Source organism: Miscanthus floridulus, chromosome 14 (genome assembly GCF_019320115.1).
Source record: "Miscanthus floridulus cultivar M001 chromosome 14, ASM1932011v1, whole genome shotgun sequence".
In the NCBI taxonomy this organism is placed as follows: Eukaryota; Viridiplantae; Streptophyta; class Magnoliopsida; order Poales; family Poaceae; genus Miscanthus; species Miscanthus floridulus.
The window spans coordinates 61,139,937-61,162,612 of record NC_089593.1 but is presented as its reverse complement, the minus strand read 5'-3'; the positions used below and the strand labels follow the sequence as shown (position 1 = coordinate 61,162,612).

General features: G+C 45.1%; 1 protein-coding gene and 1 pseudogene across 2 annotated transcripts; one reads left to right on the top strand and one right to left on the bottom strand.

The window, feature by feature from the left end:
- Positions 1-3,785: 3,785 nt before the first annotated feature.
- LOC136503535 (uncharacterized) lies at positions 3,786-5,826 on the bottom strand (annotated as a pseudogene).
- Positions 5,827-19,087: 13,261 nt separating this feature from the next.
- Positions 19,088-21,463, top strand: LOC136505644 (uncharacterized). Of its 2 annotated transcripts, none has more exons than XM_066500813.1 (2): positions 19,088-21,366; positions 21,441-21,463. In XM_066500813.1, the coding sequence occupies exon 1, from the start codon at positions 19,186-19,188 to the stop codon at positions 20,086-20,088; it is 903 nt and encodes a 300-aa protein (XP_066356910.1). In that variant the 5' UTR covers positions 19,088-19,185; the 3' UTR covers positions 20,089-21,366; positions 21,441-21,463. The 2 variants fall into 2 exon arrangements, with proteins under 2 accessions (XP_066356910.1, XP_066356909.1); XM_066500812.1 differs by having other exon boundaries at positions 21,438-21,456.
- The last annotated feature ends 1,213 nt before the right edge of the window (positions 21,464-22,676 follow it).

Below are 22,676 nucleotides of genomic sequence, written 5' to 3'. Positions count from 1 at the left end.
CTTACTAACCTACCTTTGCTGAAATCCTTTCACCATTGTTAACTAACTTAATGAAATTGCAGGAAGAGGACAAGAAAGACAAAGACCAAAAAGGGGCCAAAGAAGGGTGCTGACAAGGAGTATGAACCTGCTCCAGCTAGTGAAACTACAGCAGCACCACCTGAGCCTTCACCAGCTCCACCAGCAGCAGCAGCACCTGAGCCTTCACCAGCTCCACCAGTAGTAGCAGCACCATCACCAAGGACTCCAAGAACAAGGGCAGCAGTAGCAAGGGAAAGAGAGGCAGAGGAAGCAGCAGCAGCAGCAAGGTAAAATCGGAACCTAAATTGTGACTCAGGAACTTGCCATCTCGACAACAGCTCACTAAACCACTTTCAAATGCAGGAGGTTGAACTTGGAAGCTCCACAACCCCTTGAAATGATCATTCCAGAGGCTAAATCTCTGCCAAACCCTGCACCAGCCAAGAAGATGACCCCTAGGAGGAAGCAGCTAGCCACAAAGGTGAAGAATTATTCTGCCAAGGGAAACTGATGAAGCAATGAATCCTTGTGATCTATATTTTGGGAATTTTGTTATGTCATTGAAAGGTGCATGAACAACTTGTTATGGTATTGTAAGTTGAATGGACAACTTGTAATGTATTGCCTTATAGGCCTGAACAACTTGTGATGACTTTGCTAGGGTTGTGTCATGTATGCAGACTAAACTTGTTATGTTTGTGTCATGTATGCAGATTGAACTTGCTATGGTTGTCAAGAGCATATCAGTGGTCTTGCAGTGATGATTTTTGGATATCATGTACAAGTGGAATAACAAAAACAATATTCCATTAACCATTCAACATTTTCACACATATATGCCCACTGATTTGGTCAGACTCATACTGAAACACAGAGCTCATTACTCAACTAAGATACAGCTTGAAGTAGTTCAACTAACAAACAAGGGAACTAACAACTAGTGAAACATACATAGCTCCAACCGCTACACCAGCACCCATGACCAAGCTCAAAGCCTTCATTGCACCAACCAAAGCATCCAGCTTCACCTCCATTGAGTTCTTCTGCACACGCACCAGTGCCCTTGAATCAGCTTCTTCCTCTACTGTGCCATGTTGTTCTAGATTCATCACAATCTTCCCCTGGTCCACCAATATGGCCAGGTACTCTTGCTGCCACTCAAAAAACCTACAAGATCCTAGAACCTAAACACATGGAAACATATTTGTTGTGACAATCGATTCAAAACCCTAACAAATCAGAACCCAAAGAATGTGGCTTACCCCTTGCATGTTCCTAGGACATTTGAAGAAGACACGGCCCTTGTTGCCTTTCTCATCTGTCTGGGCCACGAGCTTGAGCACCCTCTACAGCCCACACTCCTCGCACATGATGAGGGGGAGCCATGTCTGCCTCCTGAGTGGGTACTCTCCTATCCTATCCGGCAGCTATGGACGCCTATTGCGCATTGATGAGCTCGCTCGATGGGACATGGCAGCTAGGGTTGGGGAGGGCAATGGAGGGGCGGCGGCGACCAAGGATGGGGAGACGAAGGAAGAAGAAGAAGTGCAGAGAGAACCGTTGGGACCGAGCTGATGGGAGGAGATGGCACTTGTTAAGCAATACACGGCGGGGGCAAAATGGTCTTTTGCCTTCGGTCTTCGAGCGTCAACGGCCCGTTCCCAAGCTGGCTGGCTGATCTGGCATGCCACGTCAGTAAAAATGGCAAAATATTAGACGAGTTACTATTTTTTGGGACATTTTTATAGTTGCCACCACAAAGTTGGCAATCAAAGAGGCGGCCTCCGTAAGAGTGGCAAATAATTAGATGTCCCTTTGGATGGATACCATTACAATTATCAAAACTTTGACATGTACCATTAAAATTCACTTATTTTAAGATTTACTATTATAATTCAATGTTTCACTGAGGTTTGCCATTTTTTACGTCTTCCAACTGCTTGGGCCCACTGGCAGGCGTATGCGTACTGTTCGCTTTTCTGTATGGACGTATTTGCCCCCGTCCTGAAGTTGAAAGAGCCATGCGCCCGTGGCCCCATCTCTCAGTCTGTTCTCCTCCTCACGCTCACTCTATTTCTCACTCTCTCGTCCTCTCGACACGGCGACGACGGCGGAACCCTAACCCTAGCCGCCGGCATCCTGGAGCCCACCCCCATGCCCGAGTCAACTGCCGCCGCCTAACTCCACTGCCGCCCGCGCCTGAGCTATCCTCCCGGATCTTGGATCCCGTGACCCTATCTCTTGGTCTATAGGCTCTACTCCATGGCTACGCCGAGCTTTTGAAGCCATGGCTAGGCAGTGGACTGGAAGCCCGATGAAGGTACCTTCGACAGGCTCGAGTGCGACAGCCAGCGGCAGAAGAGAGTGCCCTTATTGCCATGTTCCTTTGGTTCGGATCCATAGCAAGCAGCCGGCGATAAAGAATCAGTGGTTTCTCATGTGACCGTACAACATTAAGGTTAGGATTCTTGACATTGTTGACCTCACTATTTCTCTTGATGCTACTCTAATTGATGCATTTTTGTGTGTAGGGTGATCATACTGCCTGCGGCTTCATCTGCTCTGAGTTGCAGATTGAGGCCTTAGAAGCAAAGGAACGCCGGTTGCAGACTGGTAAGGAGACATCAGTTGACTGTAATGTCGAGTTGAAGGAAGAATTGCAAGAGTTGAAGCAAATTGTGGATAGTGTTGTAGCTGATCTATGGAAACTGAAGGTCCAACCTGCTGAGCCGAAGCCTGAGCTAGACACGAAGAAATGCCATATTGTGCTTGATTGTTCAGTTGTATCGCCAGTTTTTTTTTGGCTTTGTAGGTGTCCTGATTGGTGCATTTGTTGTTGCTGTTATGTGGAAGTGAATAGCTAGAATGTGTGTTAGTCAGCTAATGTAAGTGTGGGTTAGCTAATGTGTGACTGTGTGTATGTATGTTATCCTAGAATTGAATTGAAATGAAATGTGTTCTGTTGAATTAATTGACATCTTGTGTTCTGAATACCAGATATCTTCTTTTCTTTCTAGAATCTTCGAGCATTAGATCTACTTCTTTTATTCTATGTTCAAAGCATTTTCTTGCCTTCAAAGCACTACTCTCCAGTTCTTGAATATGTGTCTTATGAGATTCCCGAGCTAATGAAAGCTCTTGCCTAAGTTTTGATATTATATTGCAGAGTATGGTGTCGAGTGTCCTACCATGGGGATGTGCTGTGGAACCTGGAGTTTGTGCTGTAGTTGTAGGAGGCAGGTCCAGACATGTCCAACATCGATAGTATGAATCAGATCTCTGAACTCCCTTCAAATGCAACAGAGTAAGTTCCCTGGATATCAGGACTATAGATCAAAGCCGTATGCCGATCGAGTACTCCAACATGTCAACAAGTAATGCCTTCTCGCAGTTAATCAATGCAGAAGGAAGGTGAACTAGATAGAAGTGTTCTAGAGGCATGGAAAAATACAGAAGGAAGGTGAACTGGATAGAAGTGTTCAAGACACTGAAAAATGTTGAGTGATAGAAGTGTTCGAGACACTTATACAGAACTGAGCATAGCGTACCAGCATATCAAGTTCACAACCACTTAAATCAACATAACAGCATACCAGGTTCACAACCATACAAGGTTCCAGCATTCTAACTACAAGGTTCTAGGAATCCAACTACAATGTTACACAAACAACAAGGTTCAACTGTTGATCTTACAAAAGCATACCAGTAGCAGCATACAAGTTCTCTTTTTATTACAAAAGCATATCATAAGCTGCTGACAAGCTCTAGTCTTCATAGACTAGCCTCCTAAGGCTACTAACAACAGTAGTAGGCGGGTCGGCTGTAGCCTTCTTGAGCTTCTTCTTGATGGGTGTCTTCTTCTTTGGTGTGCCCTTCTTCTTCTTCTGAACTTTATGTTTCTTGGCTTGGGAGGGACCAGCTGTATCTATTGGAGCTTCTTTCCTACATTTTAAAGGTGACATTACATATTGTGAAGTGAAAAACAATGAGCCATATTTAGTGCACAGAAACATACCTTTTGTTAGCCTTGTTCCTTGGTGGAGCTCTCTCACCATCTTCTCCAATCTCTGTCTGTTTGTAAGTTTTTGAAAAGTGGCCAAAATCTCCACATCTCCTACATTTGACCTTCTTTTTGGATGTCCTTTTCTCCAAGCAACCTCTTTGCCTTTGAACCTTTGGTCTTCCTGCTCCTCTGCCTAGCAACGATGGATACACTTTGAATCTAAGTTCCACAATAGGCCATTGTGACCTATCTGGGATAGGTTCAATTCGGTCCTCATAGGTTGCCTTGAACCTAGCCACTTAGTAATAGTCATGGATAAAATCTTCAATTTTTACCCCTCTGTTGGACAAGATCCATGCCAAGGCATGTTTGCAGGGCTTCCCTATCAACTGCCCCGCCCTATAGGAGCATTTATGGTTCTGCAAGTCAACTATTTGTTTTTTCTGATTGTTCCACTCATCCAAGATGGTCACTTCTGCAATATCAACATCACTAACTGATACCTTGACCACTTTGATGTTATTGCTAATCAAGTTGAGCTCCTTCATCACATTTGGGAGTATTCCATCTGTCCACTGCCTAGCAAGCATCTTCCTAGTGTATCTCTTCTCCATGATCATCTCTCTGATTCTGTCAACTAATTCATGCAGTAGCAGACCTTTGAACTTCTTTATTTGTGCATTGAAGCTCTCTGAAACATTATTTGTCAAGTAGTCACACTTGCTGTTTTCTGAAAATGCACACCTGTACCAGATCCTGTTGTGGTGCTCCTCAAGGTACTCAATGGCTTCAGGTGCAAACTCAAAAATTTTCTTCATGTGCCACTAAAACAGCCCTTGTGTGTAGCTTCTAGCTGCAGGGTACAAGTGATCAGTGAACACCTCACCAGAATACTTCTTCAAAAAATTCTAATGCAAATGTCTCATGCACTCCCTGTTTTTAGCTTGTGGGAAGACAGACCCCACTGCAGTCTCTAGTCCTTTACATGCATCTGTACATATAACCAGATTTGGAACATCTCCTACAACCTTATGCAGCTGCTGCAGAAACCATTTCCAATTATCTTTAGTTTTTGACTCGAAAATTGCATAAGCTATATGGTATAACCAATTGTGTCCACACCAGTTGCTAAAGCTAACTGACTCCTATATTTACCATGCAAACAGGAAGCATCTACCCCAATAAAAGGTCTGCAACTAGATAAGAATCCATCCACACATGGTCTAAGAGCAACAAACATCCTCTTGAATCTGTTTTTGGTGCCAATCTTCTCTAACTCTATCTCTACTAAGCTACCAGGGGATACTTTCTCAATTTGAGCAGCCCAATTAAAAAGCAACTGAAAACTCTCCTCATATTTACCATGGATCTACTCTAAAGCTACCTTCATACCTGACCATGCCTTGGAGTATTTCAACTTAATGCCATAGTCACCCTCCAATTTGTCCCTGCAGTCAGTTGCACCTTTGGTTGGATTCTTCTTCGGCCAGTCTGCCAACCTATCTGCACACCAACCTTGGGTGGCCATCTTCCCTTCTCTGAGTTTTGTGGTAGGACAGTTGTGTTCAAAAGGTAGCCTTTTGATCTACACAAACAAATGCAATAGGACATTAGTTTCATAAATAACAAATTTAATAAACAAACAACTCCAACAGTAATGACAAATTTACCTCTATTGTCTTGCCATAAGAATTTCTAGAAGCATGTATATGCCAAGGACATCCCTCTGCTTTACACTTGGCAATAAATCTAGTCTGGTCAGTTTGCAGATTAGCAAACTCAAAGCCTGTCTTCACTGCATGATGCCTAATTGCCTTCCTGAATGCAACAATATCAGGAAAGAGCCCTCCTTTCACAATCTTAGGATTTGCTGGATCAGGAATCACATGGACCTCCTGTGCATCTGCATCATCAATCTCTGCCTCAAGAGGAACACCTCCTTCAGCAGCACCAGAATCATTTGCATCAGCATTATCACATGGTTGTGAGTGAGAACTGTTAGCAGCCTATGCATTGTTAGTGTACTGATGAGGAGGTACTGGCATGTACATTCTCTCATCATCGACACCCACATACTCCTCATTATCAAACATGTCTGGCTCCCTGTCAGGCTCTAGTTCAGGCTCTAAAGGATACTCTGGCCCTTCATCTGGCTCAGCAGTGGGCTTGGTAGCAGGGCTAACAAGAGGATTAGGCTGCTCCATAGGATCTGGAATAGGATTCTCATGCCTATTGGGATCTGGAATAGGATTCTCATGCTCAACAGGAGGAATCACACAAAGAGGCTCTAGGGTAGCAAACTCATCAACATCTGCAACTTTTCTTTCAAAAACTCCTACAACAACTTGGCAATGCATCTGATCCTTATACATTTCAAACACATCATTCAGCTAGAAGTCATTAACTAGTATGACATCTTCACACATTATTTTGTCAAAGAACCACACACAAGGACTCTGGGTAGGGGACCATTTGAACTGATTGGTCAAGCTTTGCATCAGCAATTCAAAAGTGAATGATCCTACCTCCACATCCCATTTAATCACACTACCCTTCGTGTAAGCTTTCCTACCATTACTGTTTGTAGTATAGAAACCTTCAACTTTAATCTCTAAGGAGAACAACCAAACCCAAGCAGCAAACAAACAAGTCGCAAAAAAATACACTAGGGTTAGCGCAATTCCTCGACCTACTCGCATCGCTACTCAGACTCAAGAGATTGAAGGTTCGAGATCCATACCTCTCCTCGCCGTGCTCCATGTCCGCGGGGTCAGCCATTGCGCTCAATGGAACACCATCGTGAGGTCGCTGGAGAGGCTCCAATCGTTCAGGATCTGGGAGGACAGCTCGGGCGCAGGCGGCAGTGGAGTTGGGCGGCGGCGGTAGTTGACTCGAGCGCGGGCGCGGGCTTCAGGACGCCGGCGGCTAGGGTTAGGGTTCCGCCGCCGTTGCCGCATCGGGAGGACAAGAGAGTGAGAGACAGAGTGAGTGCGAGGAGGAGAACAGACAGAGATGGAGCCACGGGCGCGGGGCTCTTTCAACTTCGGGACGGGGGCAAATACGTCCATACAGAAAAGCGAACAGTACGCATACGGCTGCCAGTGGGCCCAAGCAGCTGGAAGACATAAAAAATGGCAAAACTCAGTGAAACATTGAATTATAATGGTAAATCTCAAAATAGGTGAATTTTAATGGTACATCTCAAAGTTATGAGAATTATAATGGTACCCATCCAAATAACCCTTAGAGATTTGGGGGGGGTGGGGGGGGGGGGGGGGGCGCTCGTGCGGAGTACTGTGTGCCCTGTGCCTGTGTGCGCCAACACTCTCCCTTCCCACATTTACCAATCAATGACGAAAAAAGTCACTATTTTTTTTATAGATAGAAAAACAGACATGATATTGTCACTAGCAAAATAGACGACGATGACAGTCTTAAGGGAAGCTGCTTGGCTACTTAAATTATTGTCATGTTATATCATCTTTAGTGAAGCGATTCTTTTTTTTACCTTTTACGTTGTATATAAGCTTCATGTGAAATATGTTTATACGGTACATACACATACATTTGCATGCGAATATGTGCCGCAAGTGTATTTTAGTTTACCCCTATCTCTTTGTGCCTCGCCGGTGCAGTCCTCGTTTGAAATGGAGGAAAAACATAAGAATTGTGAAGGATTCAGTTTCTATAGGAAAATAAAAATCCTATGATGCTCTCTGAAACAAAGGAATGCTTCCTAACAATTCTTTTCAAATTTTTATGGACTAGGCCATTCTAGAGGAAGTTTAGAGGACACTAAACATTAGCTACGACCTCATTTTTTTTACTTGCTTTTTTGACATACAGCTACAACCTCATCGTTTAGTTATGTTTTTCCTATATTGCTTCCAAAGACATCTTCTATTTTGTTTCCTATGTTGTTTCTACGTTGCTTTCAAAGGCATCTTTCTAAACTTTCCTTCGTTTTGAAATCCTACACGATTTAAAGTGTTAGCAGTTCATTCTTACATTTTTTTCTATTTCTGTCTTTTAAATCCTTTGTTCCAAAGAGAGCATTTCATTCTTACATTTTTCCTATTTCTGTGTTCCGTAAATCCTTGGTTCCAAAAAGGGACGTACACTTGCTGACGAATCTCAATTGGTTACTCCTCCACGTAAGAAACATCAACAAATACAACCAACGTGGCTGAATTTTTCTGATTTTGAATAACTGGTTTGAGAGCATCATGCAACACATCGGATTTCTTTTTTAACTAAAATTATTCTCCTCTGAAGCCAATAGCGCAATCGTACAATATAGTCTAGCGATCTCATAAGATGACATGCACCAATACCACCATCCTGATAAGATTCAACACAACAAGGCCGAGAAAGTTGTCATCTTGGCACCCCTTCACAGCTCAAGCTTGCTAGCCAGGCACTAGGAGTGCATGGCCAAGCTGCCAAATGACATGATGTTGGCCAGTGATGACAGCCCGTGGATCATCCCAAACTTCTTGTTCATCGCAGCAAGGGTGGGGTTGGATTTAGCCACATGCAGATGAAAGCCCTAGTTTGATTTTGACTAATTGATGAAATCTATTGGACTAACCCTATGCTCTAAGTGTGTAAATGAGATAGGTTGGTCCAAGTCTTTGGGGGAGCTAGTGGCACTCAAGGTGATGGAGATAGCCACAAGTGATGATCAAGTGCTCCAATATAGAAAGGAAGAAAGAGAAAAACAAAATACAAGGGCTCAAGGGAAAGGTATATTCTAGGGTATTTTGTTTTGTCGATCAAGATGCAATAGAGCGTGTGATCGGGTTTAGAATAGATAGTCGTACTATTGAGAGGGGAACTCTTACGAAAAATATGGTTATCAAGTGCCACTAGGTGAATTGACCCCATGCATGTACATTAGGACCTAGTGAGTGCTAACAGCCCTTGAAAAATGTTTGTGAAAATACTAACTCACGAACACAAGTGATGGAACTTTGTGGTGTTAACACATTTGCACAAGGGTTGAAGAGAAAGAAAGAAAATGAGTTCATTGTACTGCATCGGACGCAAACGGCGTAGGCAACAGACAAATAAACCTTGTGTCCGATGGCTAACCCTAAGACAGCAGTGGCTCGACATAGGCATCGGACGCTAAAGCGAATTGCATCAGACAAATTCAGGGAGCATACGATGTGTTTTGGTTGTTCTCTGTTTGGAGAAATAATTCTTCGGACATTTCGCGAAGGCATCAGACAAAGTGAAAAACATGCACCAGACAAAATGCTAGCACTGTTCACCTGCTGACCACACAGTCAACAGAGTATCAGACACTAGAACTGGTCTGATCAAGGGCATCATACGTGTCCGATGTAACTTGGAGCTCTCTGGGTACTTTCTGGAGGTCATTGGACGGCGGGCGGAGAGAGCCATTGGGAGGCAATGGTCGACTTCAAATGGCTAGTGACATGCGGCATTCATCCATGCATTTGACGCTCGCGGCATTTGTCTGATGTCCTTGTTATCGTCCGATGCCCCCATGACCAGTTAAAAGCTCTAGTTTGGTTTTGGTGAATTAATGAAATCCTAAGTGCTAACCTAGTTTATCAAAGTGATTATGAGATAGGTAGCACTACTCCAAGTGGTGAAGCAATGGTGATCATGACATGATGATGATGATGGCATGGTGATGATCAAATGCTTGAACTTGGAAAAAGGAGAAAAAAAACAAAAAGCTCAAGGCAAAGGTGAAACTTGATAGGAGCTTTTCGTTTTAGTGATCGAGACACTTAGTGAGTGTGATCATATTTAGGATCGATAGTCATACTATTAAGAGGGGTGAAACTCGTATCGAAATGTGGTTATCAAAGTGCCACTAGATGCTCTAACTCATTACATATGCATTTAGGATCTAGTGGAGTGCTAACACCCTTAAAAATGTTTGTGAAAATATGCTAACACACATGCACAAAGGTGATACACATTGTGTTTAGCACTTGGGAGCAAGGGTAAGAAACTTCACCGGTGGAGTGTCCGCCTGTAGAGTGCGGACAGTCCGATGGTGCCACCGGCGCCCTATATAGAAAAGACAGGGTTTCACAGAGTGCACCGGATGCTGGTCTCAACTGGACTGAAGCGTCCGGTCAGTGGAAGCAGTGAAGATGCTGGCGTCGGTCTTCGACCGGACACTGGATCACTTCATGATGTGGCAGCGCACAGAGAAGACCGTGAGGGACCGGACGCTGGGCGAGTCCGGTCAGGCGTGACCGGACGCGTCCGGTCGCGAATTTCCACCTCTGGAAGCTTACTGGAAGTGACCGAACGCTGGGGTCCTGTGTCCGGTCATGATCAACCGGACGCGTCCGATCGCGAGTGGAACCTTACTGGAAACGATCGGACGCTGGTGTTGGTGCGTTCGATCACTTCAAGCAGCGCATCCGGTCACAACTTAAGTGCACTGATGACCGTTGAGATCAGACGATCAGCATTTGAAGCAGGGGCCACGTGGCATGCATCGCGCGACTAGACGCTAGGGTCCTATGTTCGGTCGATCTGACCTACATGTCCGATCGCCCTGTTTTTAGTGGACTGAGGAGCCAACGGCTCTATTTCATGGGGGGCTTCTATTTAAGCCCCATGGCCATCTCAAGCTCACTCGCTTGGCCATTTGCATTGACATGGCAACCTTATGAGCTTAGCCAAAGCCCTCCCACTCATCTCCATCATTGATTCATCATCTTTGTGAGATTGGGAGAGAATCCAAGTGCATTGCTTGAGTGATTGCATCTAGAGGCACTTGGTGTTCGTGTTTCACTGCCGGATTTGCTTGTTGCTCTTGGTGGTTGCTGATTGTTCGTGGCCATCTCCGGTGATTGTGAGGGGACTTGTACCTTCCCCGGTGGAGCGCCGAAAGGTAACCCTAGTGGATTGCTCGTGTCATTGAGTTACCTCACTTGTGGGTAGGTTCTTGCGGTGTCCAATTGTGTGGACGAGGTTCGTGCAACACCTCTTAGCCGCCGAACCACCAAGTGTTGGTCGACACAACGGGGACGTAGCGTGTTGGCAAGCACATGAACATCGGGAGAAAATTGGTTGTCTCTTGCCCTTTGGTATTCTCCTGGTGATTGATTTAGTGTTCATCTTGTGATTGGTTCACTCCTCTACACGGCGGTATAATAACCCTACTCATCCATTTATATTCTCGTAAACTAGTTGTAGCAAGCTCTTTAGTGTAATTAGAATTGAGAGCTTGCTTTGTAGTTTGAGTTCATCTAGTGGAGCTCTTTAGTGTAGCAAATGTGAGAGCTCTTAGTGATCATAGTAACTAGAATTGTTGGATAGGTGGCTTGCAACCCTTGTAGAGCTAGAATAAGTTTACATTTCGCTATTTGTTATACTAATCAAATTGCTCTAGTTGATTTGTAGATTTTTAAATAGGCTATTCACCCCCCCCCCTCTAGCCATATTAGGACCTTTCACCAGCCCAATGAAGATGGCAACGGCTACTTGAGTTGTTGGGGCTCTATATAAACTTGTTGTCCGGCTCATGGACGTTCCCTTGGCCATTTTCATTAGTGATACAACCTTGTGAGCCTATCCAAACACCTTCCACCCATCTTCTTCATTGTTTCATTATCATACTGAGATTGACAGTGATCCAAAGTGCATTTGCATTGTGTTGGCATCTAGTGGCACTTGGGATCGTCTTTGCTGTGGGATTTCTTGTTACTCTTGGTGGTTTCCACCACCTAGACAGCTTGGAGCAGCGGTGATCATTGAGCGGAGGGTGGTGATTGTCTCCAGCTTCGATCGATGATTTGTGAGGGGTTCTTGTGCCTATTTCCCGTGAGAGATTGCGAAAGGTAACTCTAGTGGATTGCTCATGGTTTGTGGATCATCTCTTGTGTTGGTTCTTACGGCGCCCAAGTGGTGGGCTAGGCATGTGATGCCTATTAGGGCATGAGCCACCAAATGAGTGTATCGCCACAACGTTTACTAAGTTGCCGGCAAGCAACCGAACCACAGGATAAATAATCTTGTGTCATCCTTGGTATTCATTTGATTGATTTATCTCTTGCCCGGTTCGGTATATCGCTCTATCACTTGCATTTCAATTCCTAGTATACTTGTGTAGAGCTTGCTTGTTTACCTTGTTTAGCAAGTTGAGTAGCGTAGTTGTAATTAATTGTAACTAGTTTCTTAGTTAGCTCACTAGTTGTTGTAGTTGTTGCCTAGCTTGCTTGATTATGTGAAAATCAACTTAGAGATCATAGAAACTAGTATTCCGTAGGTGGCTTGCTTAGCGTTTAGTAGAGCTAGAGAAAAACCGCATTATTGCCATCTTGTTATCTAATCAAGTTTGCTCTAGTGTTTTTATAAAAAAATTATTTGGTTATTCACCCCCCCCCCCCCTTTAGCCATTTAGGACCATCCGACTTCCTCGTCGATGCTTAGGTCCCACTCAATCTTGTGCCTCTTCATCATCATCTGCACGCGGCGATCAACCATGTAAAAGGAAATTGCAGGGAAGAAGATGTAGGGGAAGAGAAGGCATGTTCTAGTTAGTCTAAAATTAGTTTCTAACTATCCATTTGAACTTTGGTTGATAAGAGCATCTCCAAAGAGACATTCTAAATTCCACTCTATATCTTCATTTGGCTATCCACTCTATAAAGATTCCCTCTCCATAATTAAGCACACCCAAACAGACTACCTACATCTCACTCTCCATATTCTATTGATCTATATTTTATTAGTATTAAAAAATAATATGAATTGCTATATTTTTTGGTGATTTTGAGAATTGAATTGATACTCTTAAGTTCAAACATTTTACGAAAACAGTTAACTTTGAAGAATTTTAATTAAAATCTAGAAGATTTTGAGTTAAATCCAACTAAAATGAGTTCTCTATTATTTATTCTATTGACAAAAAAATATACATTAATTTTAGAGCTTGATATGACCACCTTTTGAAATTATGAAATGAGGAGAAAGGACTGGAATTTTAGAGCAACATAAACATGACACTAGTTGTCAGCCTCACATAAACCAAGATAGCGAGGCACACGGGCCAACCAAATTTTGCTACCGAGGCTCACGCGATAGCACGTCAAATATGATAGAGATGGTATAGGCTAGTATGTTGGAGGCTGAGCGTTAGCTAAAAAAGCAATAGCAAGTTAGGAGATGCTCTAATACAAAAATAAAACACAAAGTGTTGTGCAATTGTCATATTGTATACACACATCGCATTGGAAAAAAGCACTGTTGCATGATCCTATAGTACAACATGTTGGATTGGCCATTGCCAGAAATTCCAATTATGTGGTGAATATTTGGGGAAGCCTTTACACATATATAAAGAATATTTGGGTTAACTTTTCCCCTATTACCATGATGAAAGAAACAGAAACAGGTTTGGCCAGATATTGAGTGTGCACAAAAATAAAATAGAAAGAATTTTGTCCGGTACATGAGCCACACGGGATTCACAGAACATCCCAATCATTTGAAAGATCTATAAAATAACATAATTTGATCAATAGCATTATCCCTATACCAACTAGCATTGACCCAGCTGGATCGAGTAAGACACCGTAGTGTCTGTCAATCTATCATCTAAAGCTTACCTTAAATTCTAGTTGGAATAGTAAGAATGTAAGATGTTCAATAAAATTTGCCGTCAAAAAAAAGATGTTCAATAAAATATAATATTTTTCATTGCAGTATACAGAGTTTTGAACAAAGTCTATAATTTTTTATATATTGGCACCATAATTCTGGTTTTCAATTTTAAATAGTTGTGACAAAACCCAATGCCAAAACACTTGCGCAACCACAAGTTGATCATATATTGCATCAGAAAAGGCTCCCTCATTAGCCAATGCAAGTCTCGGTAGTAAAAAAAAACATAATACGAACACGTACAAGTTTGCCTAGCACAGGAGGGTGTTTGGTTCCTCCTCCTAAATTTTAGTCGTTGTCCTACTGGATGTTTGGACACATGCATGGAGTATTAAATATAGACTAATTACGAAACTAATTGCATAGTTTGCGACTAATTTGCGAGACGAATCTTTTAAGCCTAATTAGTCCATGATTTGACAACGTGTTGCTACAGTAAACGTGTGCTAATGGTGGATTAATTAGGCTTAATAAATTCGTCTCATAGAGTACTGACGGATTCTGTAATTTATTTTTTTATTAGTATCAAACACCCCATGCGACACCCTCATATAACACCTCCTAAATTTTAGTCACCGGATCAAACATCCCCTAAATATGGGCCACACAGGGTTCAAACAACACCTAATCACCTGCAAGATACTCCTCCCATTTCAAATTATAAGTCGCCTTTACTTTTTTGATACATAAAATTTGCTATGTATCTAGACATATATAATATCTAGATTTATAGTAAAATAGATGTATAAAAAAAATTAAAGCAACTTATAATTTAAAAGGGATGAAGGATTTAAAATAATAATATTTTATCCAAAACAATGATGAAGTGTAGTAACTCCGCTGTGTAATGCTAATGGCAACTAACATTCGATTGGGTCGCGTGAGACATTGTACTGTCAACCTCGGTCATATAGAGCTTCGCTGGAATTCTAATTTCAATCATGAATTATCGAATGAAAAACATTTGTGTCGGTGTTTCAAGTTATCACCGACGAGTAAATTTCTAATATTACCCGTCTGGCTCGGATGGTGTGCTTAGAGGACATGAGGTTTATACTGGTTCGGGCAGAAAGTCCATATGTCCAGTTCGTCGCTGAAGTTCATGTTACTAGCACTAAAAGTTTATAGTAGGGGTTACAAACGGGCGAAAGAGAGAAATGATCCCAAGTCTCTGGTGGAAGGAATGAATGGGTGCTGAGAGCTTGATCGCTGCTCAGCCGTGTGTTCGTGTCGTGCTCTTGTGCGGATCTGGATCCGATCGGGTCTCGAAGGGTCGATCGATCGGTCCCTTTCATAGGAAGCCCTGCTTTTCCTTTTATAGGCCAAGGGAAAGCGCGGGTTACAGCGGAGGAAAAAGAGAAGAATAAGAGAGAGAAGAAGGCTGCCAGGACCGTCGGGTCCTTCTTCTCCTTCATGCGGGTCCCGCCGATCCTGTAGACGTCAACAGGGACGGCTCCACGTCGCGGCCCTGTTCGTCACTGACGCCATGTGCAGGCGTCGTCTGCCGGTCATGGCGTCCCATTCCATCCCGACGGGCGTCGTGGTAAACTGACGCGTCTGTCAGCGTTCGTACGAGGGTTAGGTAGAACAGCACCGGCATGCCCGACGTTGTTCTTGATGTGAATCCCCATGTATGACCCGTCATGGCCACGGGTTACATCGGGACATGCTGGTCTCTTCCTTGGTGTCAGAGTTTTGACCTAGGCCCATATGCCTGGACCAGGAGTGGTTGACGGCGGTATGGGACTCCGTTGGGCAAGACGGAGCCCGCACCCAAGGGGTCAGGCGAGGCGGAGTGCAAACCCAAAGGTCGGATGAGGCGGAGCCCGCGGCCTTTGGGTCGGGCGAGGCGGAGCCCGCAGCCTCGGGGTCGGGCGACGCAGAGCCCACGGCCTCGGGGTTGGGTGAGGCGGAGCCCATGGCCTTGAGGTCGGACAAGACGGAGCCCGCGACCTTGGGGTCGGGCGAGGTGGAGCCCTCCCCCAGACGTCGGACGAGGCGGAGCCTACGCACCTAGAGGTTCAGTTGAAGCTGTAGTTACGCTCTTGACTGCTCGGATGAATCAATGTTGATGGTCATTAGCTCCTCCTTTTCTAATACTCTAGTATTGGTCCCCGACAATTTGGTTATCACCAATTTAACCTTAACTTATATTTTTTATGAGTGGTGGAAAAACCTAATGCAGATTGCAGAAACAAACCATTGTACTGTGCAATCGCAAGTCAACGGTATAGGACCACCATGGCACCATCGAAGCTATTTCTTACTATCAAAGCAGCGAGCCTCGGCCGCTCCTCAGGGTGGCCACGGTAGCATATTTATTTTGTCCCGTTGGATCGTCGCTTCGACGTTCAGATTCAGTTCCAGCTACTGTTGTGGAGCCTTCGTTCATCTACTCTCTGTCTCTTTACTGTGACCGTCCTCATCCTCATTCACCCCCTCGTCCCCTCTATCGCCCGTAGCGTCCCTGCCTTCGCTCCTCCCTCCACGGCCCTAGATCTGCTCTTTCCTCCGTCCCTCTCCCTCTTCCTGTGGCGGCGGTGCAGGCGCGGTGGCGCGGGGCCAGCGGCGCCACCCCTGGCGCGCCCTCTGGCGTGGGCAGCGCACCCTACCGCGCCGTTGCGTGCCCGGCGCTACCTCCCCGCCGCATCTAGGCCCCACGCGCCAGCTCGGCCACAGCCCCCCAGCGCTCGTCGGCTCCGGCGCCACAAGACACAGGTGAAGGTGGCCTGCCTACCTTACTGTCCTCCCTTTCCCTCGTCGGTGCCAGGGTGCAGCGTCGATCTGTGCTTGTCTGCCTTCTTTGCTAGGGTCCATCTAGGGTCTCCATGTCCGGATCCGGTCTTTTCCCCACCGGATCTGTGTACAGCACCAACAGTTAAGCCTAGGGAGCCATGGACGATGCTGGCATGGGGGAGGGCCGCTCTGGCCACACGATGAGAGAGGACTGCCTAGGTGCGCCGGCAGCATCACTCGACCTCCATAGGTCGACGTTGGTCCTCCGGTGATCGCACCTTGACTGTCCAGATTTACTCTCCCAGTTGCTTACTGCATCTCCACGTGACACCCTCCCAATGGTTAACAGTAGCAAAAATATCTTGCCTTCTTCTCTCTTCCAGATTCAGATCCAGATCCGGTCTCTCGATCTTCTGCACTAGCTACACCCTTTTCACTTGACTTGGATAGATGGATAGGTACCGAGGAACATGCAACTACACGTTGTGATTATTGATGATCCACAATTTTGTTGGTAGGCACCACTACTTTCAGTTTTTTTTTGGTATTGCTCGCCCTTTATGCGTTACTGAAAATCAGTGATTTTTGCACATCTATTGGAAAATGAGCTTGTCATATCCAACCAGGTTCGCGTCGCTGCACCACGGTCCCTACGACTATCTTATTGGTAAGATCTGATACTAGCCTGGTCGATTTGGTACATCTATGTACCGGTTCCATCGATATGTATTCCAGTTATTTTTCCAGCTGTTTTTCGGCACTTCATTTGGGGGTAAATCACTAAACGCCCTGGTGAGTCTACCATAGTGCCATCTACCTCTTCGTTTTCTTGACAGTTATTTGTGTGTTGATGGCTGATGCTACTTGCCATTTACCTCTTGCAATTTAGTGACCATCTGCTGCTGCAGCCCCGGCAAGATTAATGCTTGGATATTGGAGATGTTTTCTTTAATTAGTGATGTTACATGGTTTAGGTTAATGTATTGCATGTACCCACATTGCAGTGGAGCTATCTTTGTTTAAGAAATAAATGCATCAAATTATGTGTTTCATGTCCTGAGACCGGGCATTAATGAGGTTATTAATTTGAAAGTTTCTGTCGACTGTTGTGCTCATTTTCCACGACATCGCTGGTTGCATTTATTGATGCAGTATTGATTTTGATTCGTCCTTACTCAGGTCATTGTTTACCTTCTCTAATTATGGTCTATCTTTCCAATAGTTACAGAGACGCCAATGGCATCCACTGCTTCTATAAAGATGGCAACCTTTAAACTACAATATTTCAGGTACATCCCCATTTGATCATGTTATCTTTATGAGGTACTTAGTTTTCTTATCATATCGCAAGACTCATCTAATTAGACACTTCAGTTTTACTTGGTTTAGGAGGCAACGATGATTACTGGTTGCATCTACATTAAGTGACAAGAAGCCACATCTTTTTGGTATTTCGCTTCTATACAGTGCTGCTTCATATGCTGCAATGATTTATTGGGTTCGTTTAAGATAAAATATTGCCTTTTCGTCTCCATTTTGATGCGCAATTCCATTTCTGTTGCCTGCTCAGGTTTAGTACAGTGAGATTTTCCCCTTCAGGATGGTATATAATTCTAGTCTGTTATTTTTCCACTTGATAACATTTTCCATTATTTTCTAATATTGCGGGTTCTAATTATATTCGTCAGATAAATTGGTTAATAATGTAGTGACCTTCCCAACCTTACAAATGTCCTCCCATTCAGCTCTAAAATCAAACCGATGGTTCAACTTAATACAATCAATTTCAACAACTATGTTTACTGGTCAGCATCCTCACTGAGTTTCATTCATCGTTCTGTGGCCAATAGTGCCTACACAATTTTTCAGGATACGTTCCAGAGCACGCTCTAAGTTTGAGTTGTTCTCCTTTTTACCTGATGATGTCTTTTAGCCTTGTAGGTGATTTCAATTTTACAATAGCCATTTCCTTTATGACTGTCTTTCAGTTTCAATTCGTTCTACATCATTAGCTGCAGTATTGTGTTCAGTATGGATTTATTTTTCTCACACATAAGGTTTTGTGTGCAGCTGGCCTATCGACGATAGCATAAATTTTGCTACCCGTGCCATTCATGTTGTGGCAGAAAAAAACTGAACATGTCTCAATGCGCAGTGCTGCTGTTGTAATCTTTTCAGCATATATAAGTGTGCCTATGGTGCCTAGTGTCTTCAGATATTATATATATTCAATTAGCCTTGATGTCAATTAAATCTATCTTGCTTGCTCTGCCACTCGGATATTTTAGCTACGGCAGAGAATGGTTTGGTGTCGATGCCTTCAGCCTAAATATCATTTTCGTACAATTGTTCCATCGTTATTTATTTTTATATGAACATACATCATGTAAGCATAGTCTACATTTTGTTTTGCAGAAATAAAAAGGGAAAATGGTGTTCTTACCCCTGTCCAGTAAGCTAATTGTGATTTTACCCTTCCTTTTTCAACTTTGTGTTTTTACCCCTGTTATTTTGAACTGAACGGTCCGTTTGCCCTTGTTTCTGACGTCCGTCAGATGGACATGAATTAAACGAATTAAAAAAATTCTAAATCTGAAAAACAAAGGCCAAATGACCATAGTGCCCCTTATCCTTATCTCTCGTCTCAAACGCATAGGGCGTCGTCGCTCACATCGGGCTTGGGCGCGGCTTTTCCAGCGGCGGCGCTGCAGAAGCACCAACTGGTACCGGAGCTCTCGATCTGTGGGCTCTCAGATTCCGCCATGGATGCCGCACAAGAGGCACGATGCAAGGAGATGCTGGACCAGATCCTAGTCATGGTGACGAAGATGGCGTCGGATTTGGAGGCGTGCAACGCGGCCTTTCGAACCGCCCCTCCAGCCTTCGTCGCCGACTCCGACAGCAGCGGGCGTGAGGTCGACGCCACCACCGGCACCGGCTACAACCCCAACAACTCCGCCCTCGCCACCCTCCACTCCCTCGCCTCTGCCTCCGCTTCCGAATCCAAGGCCGCCGCTAGGTCTCTCGCGGACCACGACCCATCTGCGGACCGCGCCTCCTCGTACATCGTGGTGGCCGACCAGGACTCCGCATCCGTCACTCCCTGCATCGACCGCTTCGTCCTCGTCACCGAGCTCTCCTACATCCACCGCACGCTCCCTGAACCGCCCGTCACCACCAACGACTCGGCGGAGCAGGCGTCCGCGCCCCCGCGCGGGATCCCCTTCGCCTATGGCGTCGGCAGGCTGGAGAATCGCGCCTCGCTCCAGGTCGACATCACCACCGGCACCGGCTACAACTCCGTCCACGGCGGCTCCGTCCTGTCGTACCTCGCGCCCATCCGCGAGGCCACCAGGGCCCCTGCGCCCGTCGCGCTCTCCAACCCGCGCGAGAAGATCCATGGCGCCCTGGATGGGAGTGTCGTAGGTGCCCAGCCACACGTGCGTCTTCCTCCAGGAGTCGCGGATCTCCGCCGCGTACCAGCCCCACGGCTGCTTCCGGATGCCCCGGTAGTGCGCCTTCACGCGCTGCTGATCCCCTCCCTCGACAGCAACGCCTCCGACAGTGAGGCCGCCTCCTCTCGGCCCACCGTCCCCGAGAATATCCACCTCCAGCTCGTCAGCAAGACGGAGCCGTTCCGCAACCTGGTGATGGCCGCCATCTGATCAGGTGCTCGGCCTCCCCACCGGCAAGCCCCTCTTCGTCTGCGCCAACCCCACCACCAGCAACCTGGTGATGGCCGCCTTGGCCTCGCCCACCTCTTCCCCAACCTCCGCTCCTAGCCAAGACACGGCTCTTGACTTCCAGTTTGGCGTACCCGAGCTCCTCATCGCCTCGCCCACCAGGTGTTCGACACTAAGCCTGTACCGGTATGCTTGTATTCCAGTGTCCATAGCACCATCAGCGCCATCAACAGCTTTCCCTGCCTCTACACTGCCCCAAGAGGACAGTACCGACATCGGGAATGGGCGAGGATGTACGCAACCAAAACCTCCATGGCTGCTAGGTACAGGGTTGTTTCGTTCATGGTATGGGAAAATGCATTTGATCAGTGGGTTCCTGCTTGAGGTATCACCTTGGTGCAGAGATTGCATGAAGTGGGTGCAGTGGCAACCATCTATGACGCCGCCAGTGCAACTACAGAAGGCATCCAGAGGAAAGCCAATAGCACTGCACTTTATCTGTAGAAATGGTGGCCTACAACCATGGGAGATTGCATGAAGTGGGTGCAGTGGCAACCATCTTGAGGTATCACCTGATCCATTTCTAGTTTTGGGTGATCTGTTCAATCTGTGTGGAAATCAGTTGGTTGTTGAGTGTGGTGGCCTACAACCATGGCCACCACCTGATCCATTTCGATAATTGGTCAGTTCATTGGCTGTCACTTGAGTGCAGTAATGGTACTGGATTGTTGGTGCCACAACCTTGGCCACCACCACGTGTTATCCTCTGTTGGATGATATGCAGAATTCTTGATCAGTGCGGATGGAATTATTGTCAGCTTTCGGTAACTAGTTCTGCTGGTGCCCCATCACCTGCTATGCAAACTAATGTTGCAAACATAAATTGGTTGGGTGGCAAACAAGCTTCCAGAGTTGACTCGTCGTCACAAATTGCTGCACATGACTATCATCCTTCCCACAATTTTGACGCTGCTGGAACTGCTATGAATTCTGCACCCTCATGTAGACCATGGAAACGTGGATACTTACTTCGCCCACTGGCAACATTTAAGCTTTCAACTTGGGCCTCTGAACTGAAGGTTGCTGATTCATTGGCCTATGCTCAGAGATGCTGTTCTTTTGTCACATCCTGACATGATGCATCTAGGAGCTTTGCCTTATGCTATGAAACATCTTGGGCTCTCTGCACCAGTTTATGCAACAGAACCCGTGTTTAGACTTGGCCTTTTGACCATGTACGACTATTTCCTATCTCGATGGGTAAGTTTCATGGTGCTCAATATTTTCCTAGGGCGTACACTTTTCAACCACACTCATTTCCAATACCGCAGAAGCAGAGGAAGGTGGAGGCGTCGCGTTCGGACGGCACCGCCGACTCGGCGGTCGTGCTGGTGCTGCCTACGACCCGGAGCCATCGCGTTTCTATAGTAAATGCTGCTATGGTCGATCATGATGATTCACAATTGTCTTTTTATTCATGTCATTCTCTTTTCCAATTTGGTTAGTAAATACATGTTGTAGTTTTAGTGCTTGTAGTGTTACATGAACCAACTTGTATGGCGGTTACTTTTGCTGAAAAAACATGTAAGGATATCAGTGCATGCATCTACTTATACAGTTTGTTATTCGATGTTCTACATGCATTCTTATACATTGAAGATTTTTTGTCCCACACAAAAGATTATATCGAAATATTTCTTATGGCGTTACATCTGTCATCATTATGAACCTTTGGTCCCAAAATTTTGAATATTTATCAATATTAAATCTGAGTTCAAATAATTGCAAGTTGTGCCAAATATGTTTGACCAAATTTAATCAATTGTCAGCATACAATAAAAAAGTCTAATTCCAAATCAGGGTAAAATCACAATTAGACATAACAAACAGGGGCAAAATCGCATGGGCATTCATGTCCTTTTGTACAAAGTTTAACACCGTTAGGGGTGGATGACGGAGTAGGGGCAAACTGGTGCTTCGTGAATGGCACAGTAGGGGTAAATTCACAAAGTCAAAAAAATAGGGGCAAAATCACAATTTCGGAACAAAACAAGGATACAAACGCAAGAGCCCCAAATAAAAAATAGGCAATGGGATAGCCACATACATATGTAAAGGACTCTCGGACGAAAAAAAAAACAGCTCATCAAGATTGCAAATAGGAGTGGTAATGTCCTCTCTATTAACGACGTCCCATTTTGACTACTTTCTGGAAAGGATCCTTCGTTTGGTGTACTTATTAATTTTCCCTTCAGTGCCATAAAGCTTGTTGCCTTCCAGCCTGTCATGGAGTTTGGGTCAGCAGCAGTACCATTATGTCGCTATTTGGAATCTAATTTATATACTTGCTCACCTTACGTGCTCAACCAAGCCGCCCTGCAGCAATCGTAGCAGATAGGCTACAGCTAATTTTTATGTAGTTACATTCCTCAGACCAACTTTTGGTTGCTTGGTTCAGAAAATCTATTTGCGGCATGCCATACACTTAACATATGGCATCACCCTGCCCTCTTCTCTATGTTCTCAGTATGCAAACATGGTTTCTGTTTACTCAGTTATATGCACTGATT

Bases quoted from the DNA above. Each gene is read 5' to 3' on its own strand.
- LOC136505644 (XM_066500813.1), top strand. From the start codon at position 19,186: ATGGATGCCGCACAAGAGGCACGATGCAAGGAGATGCTGGACCAGATC.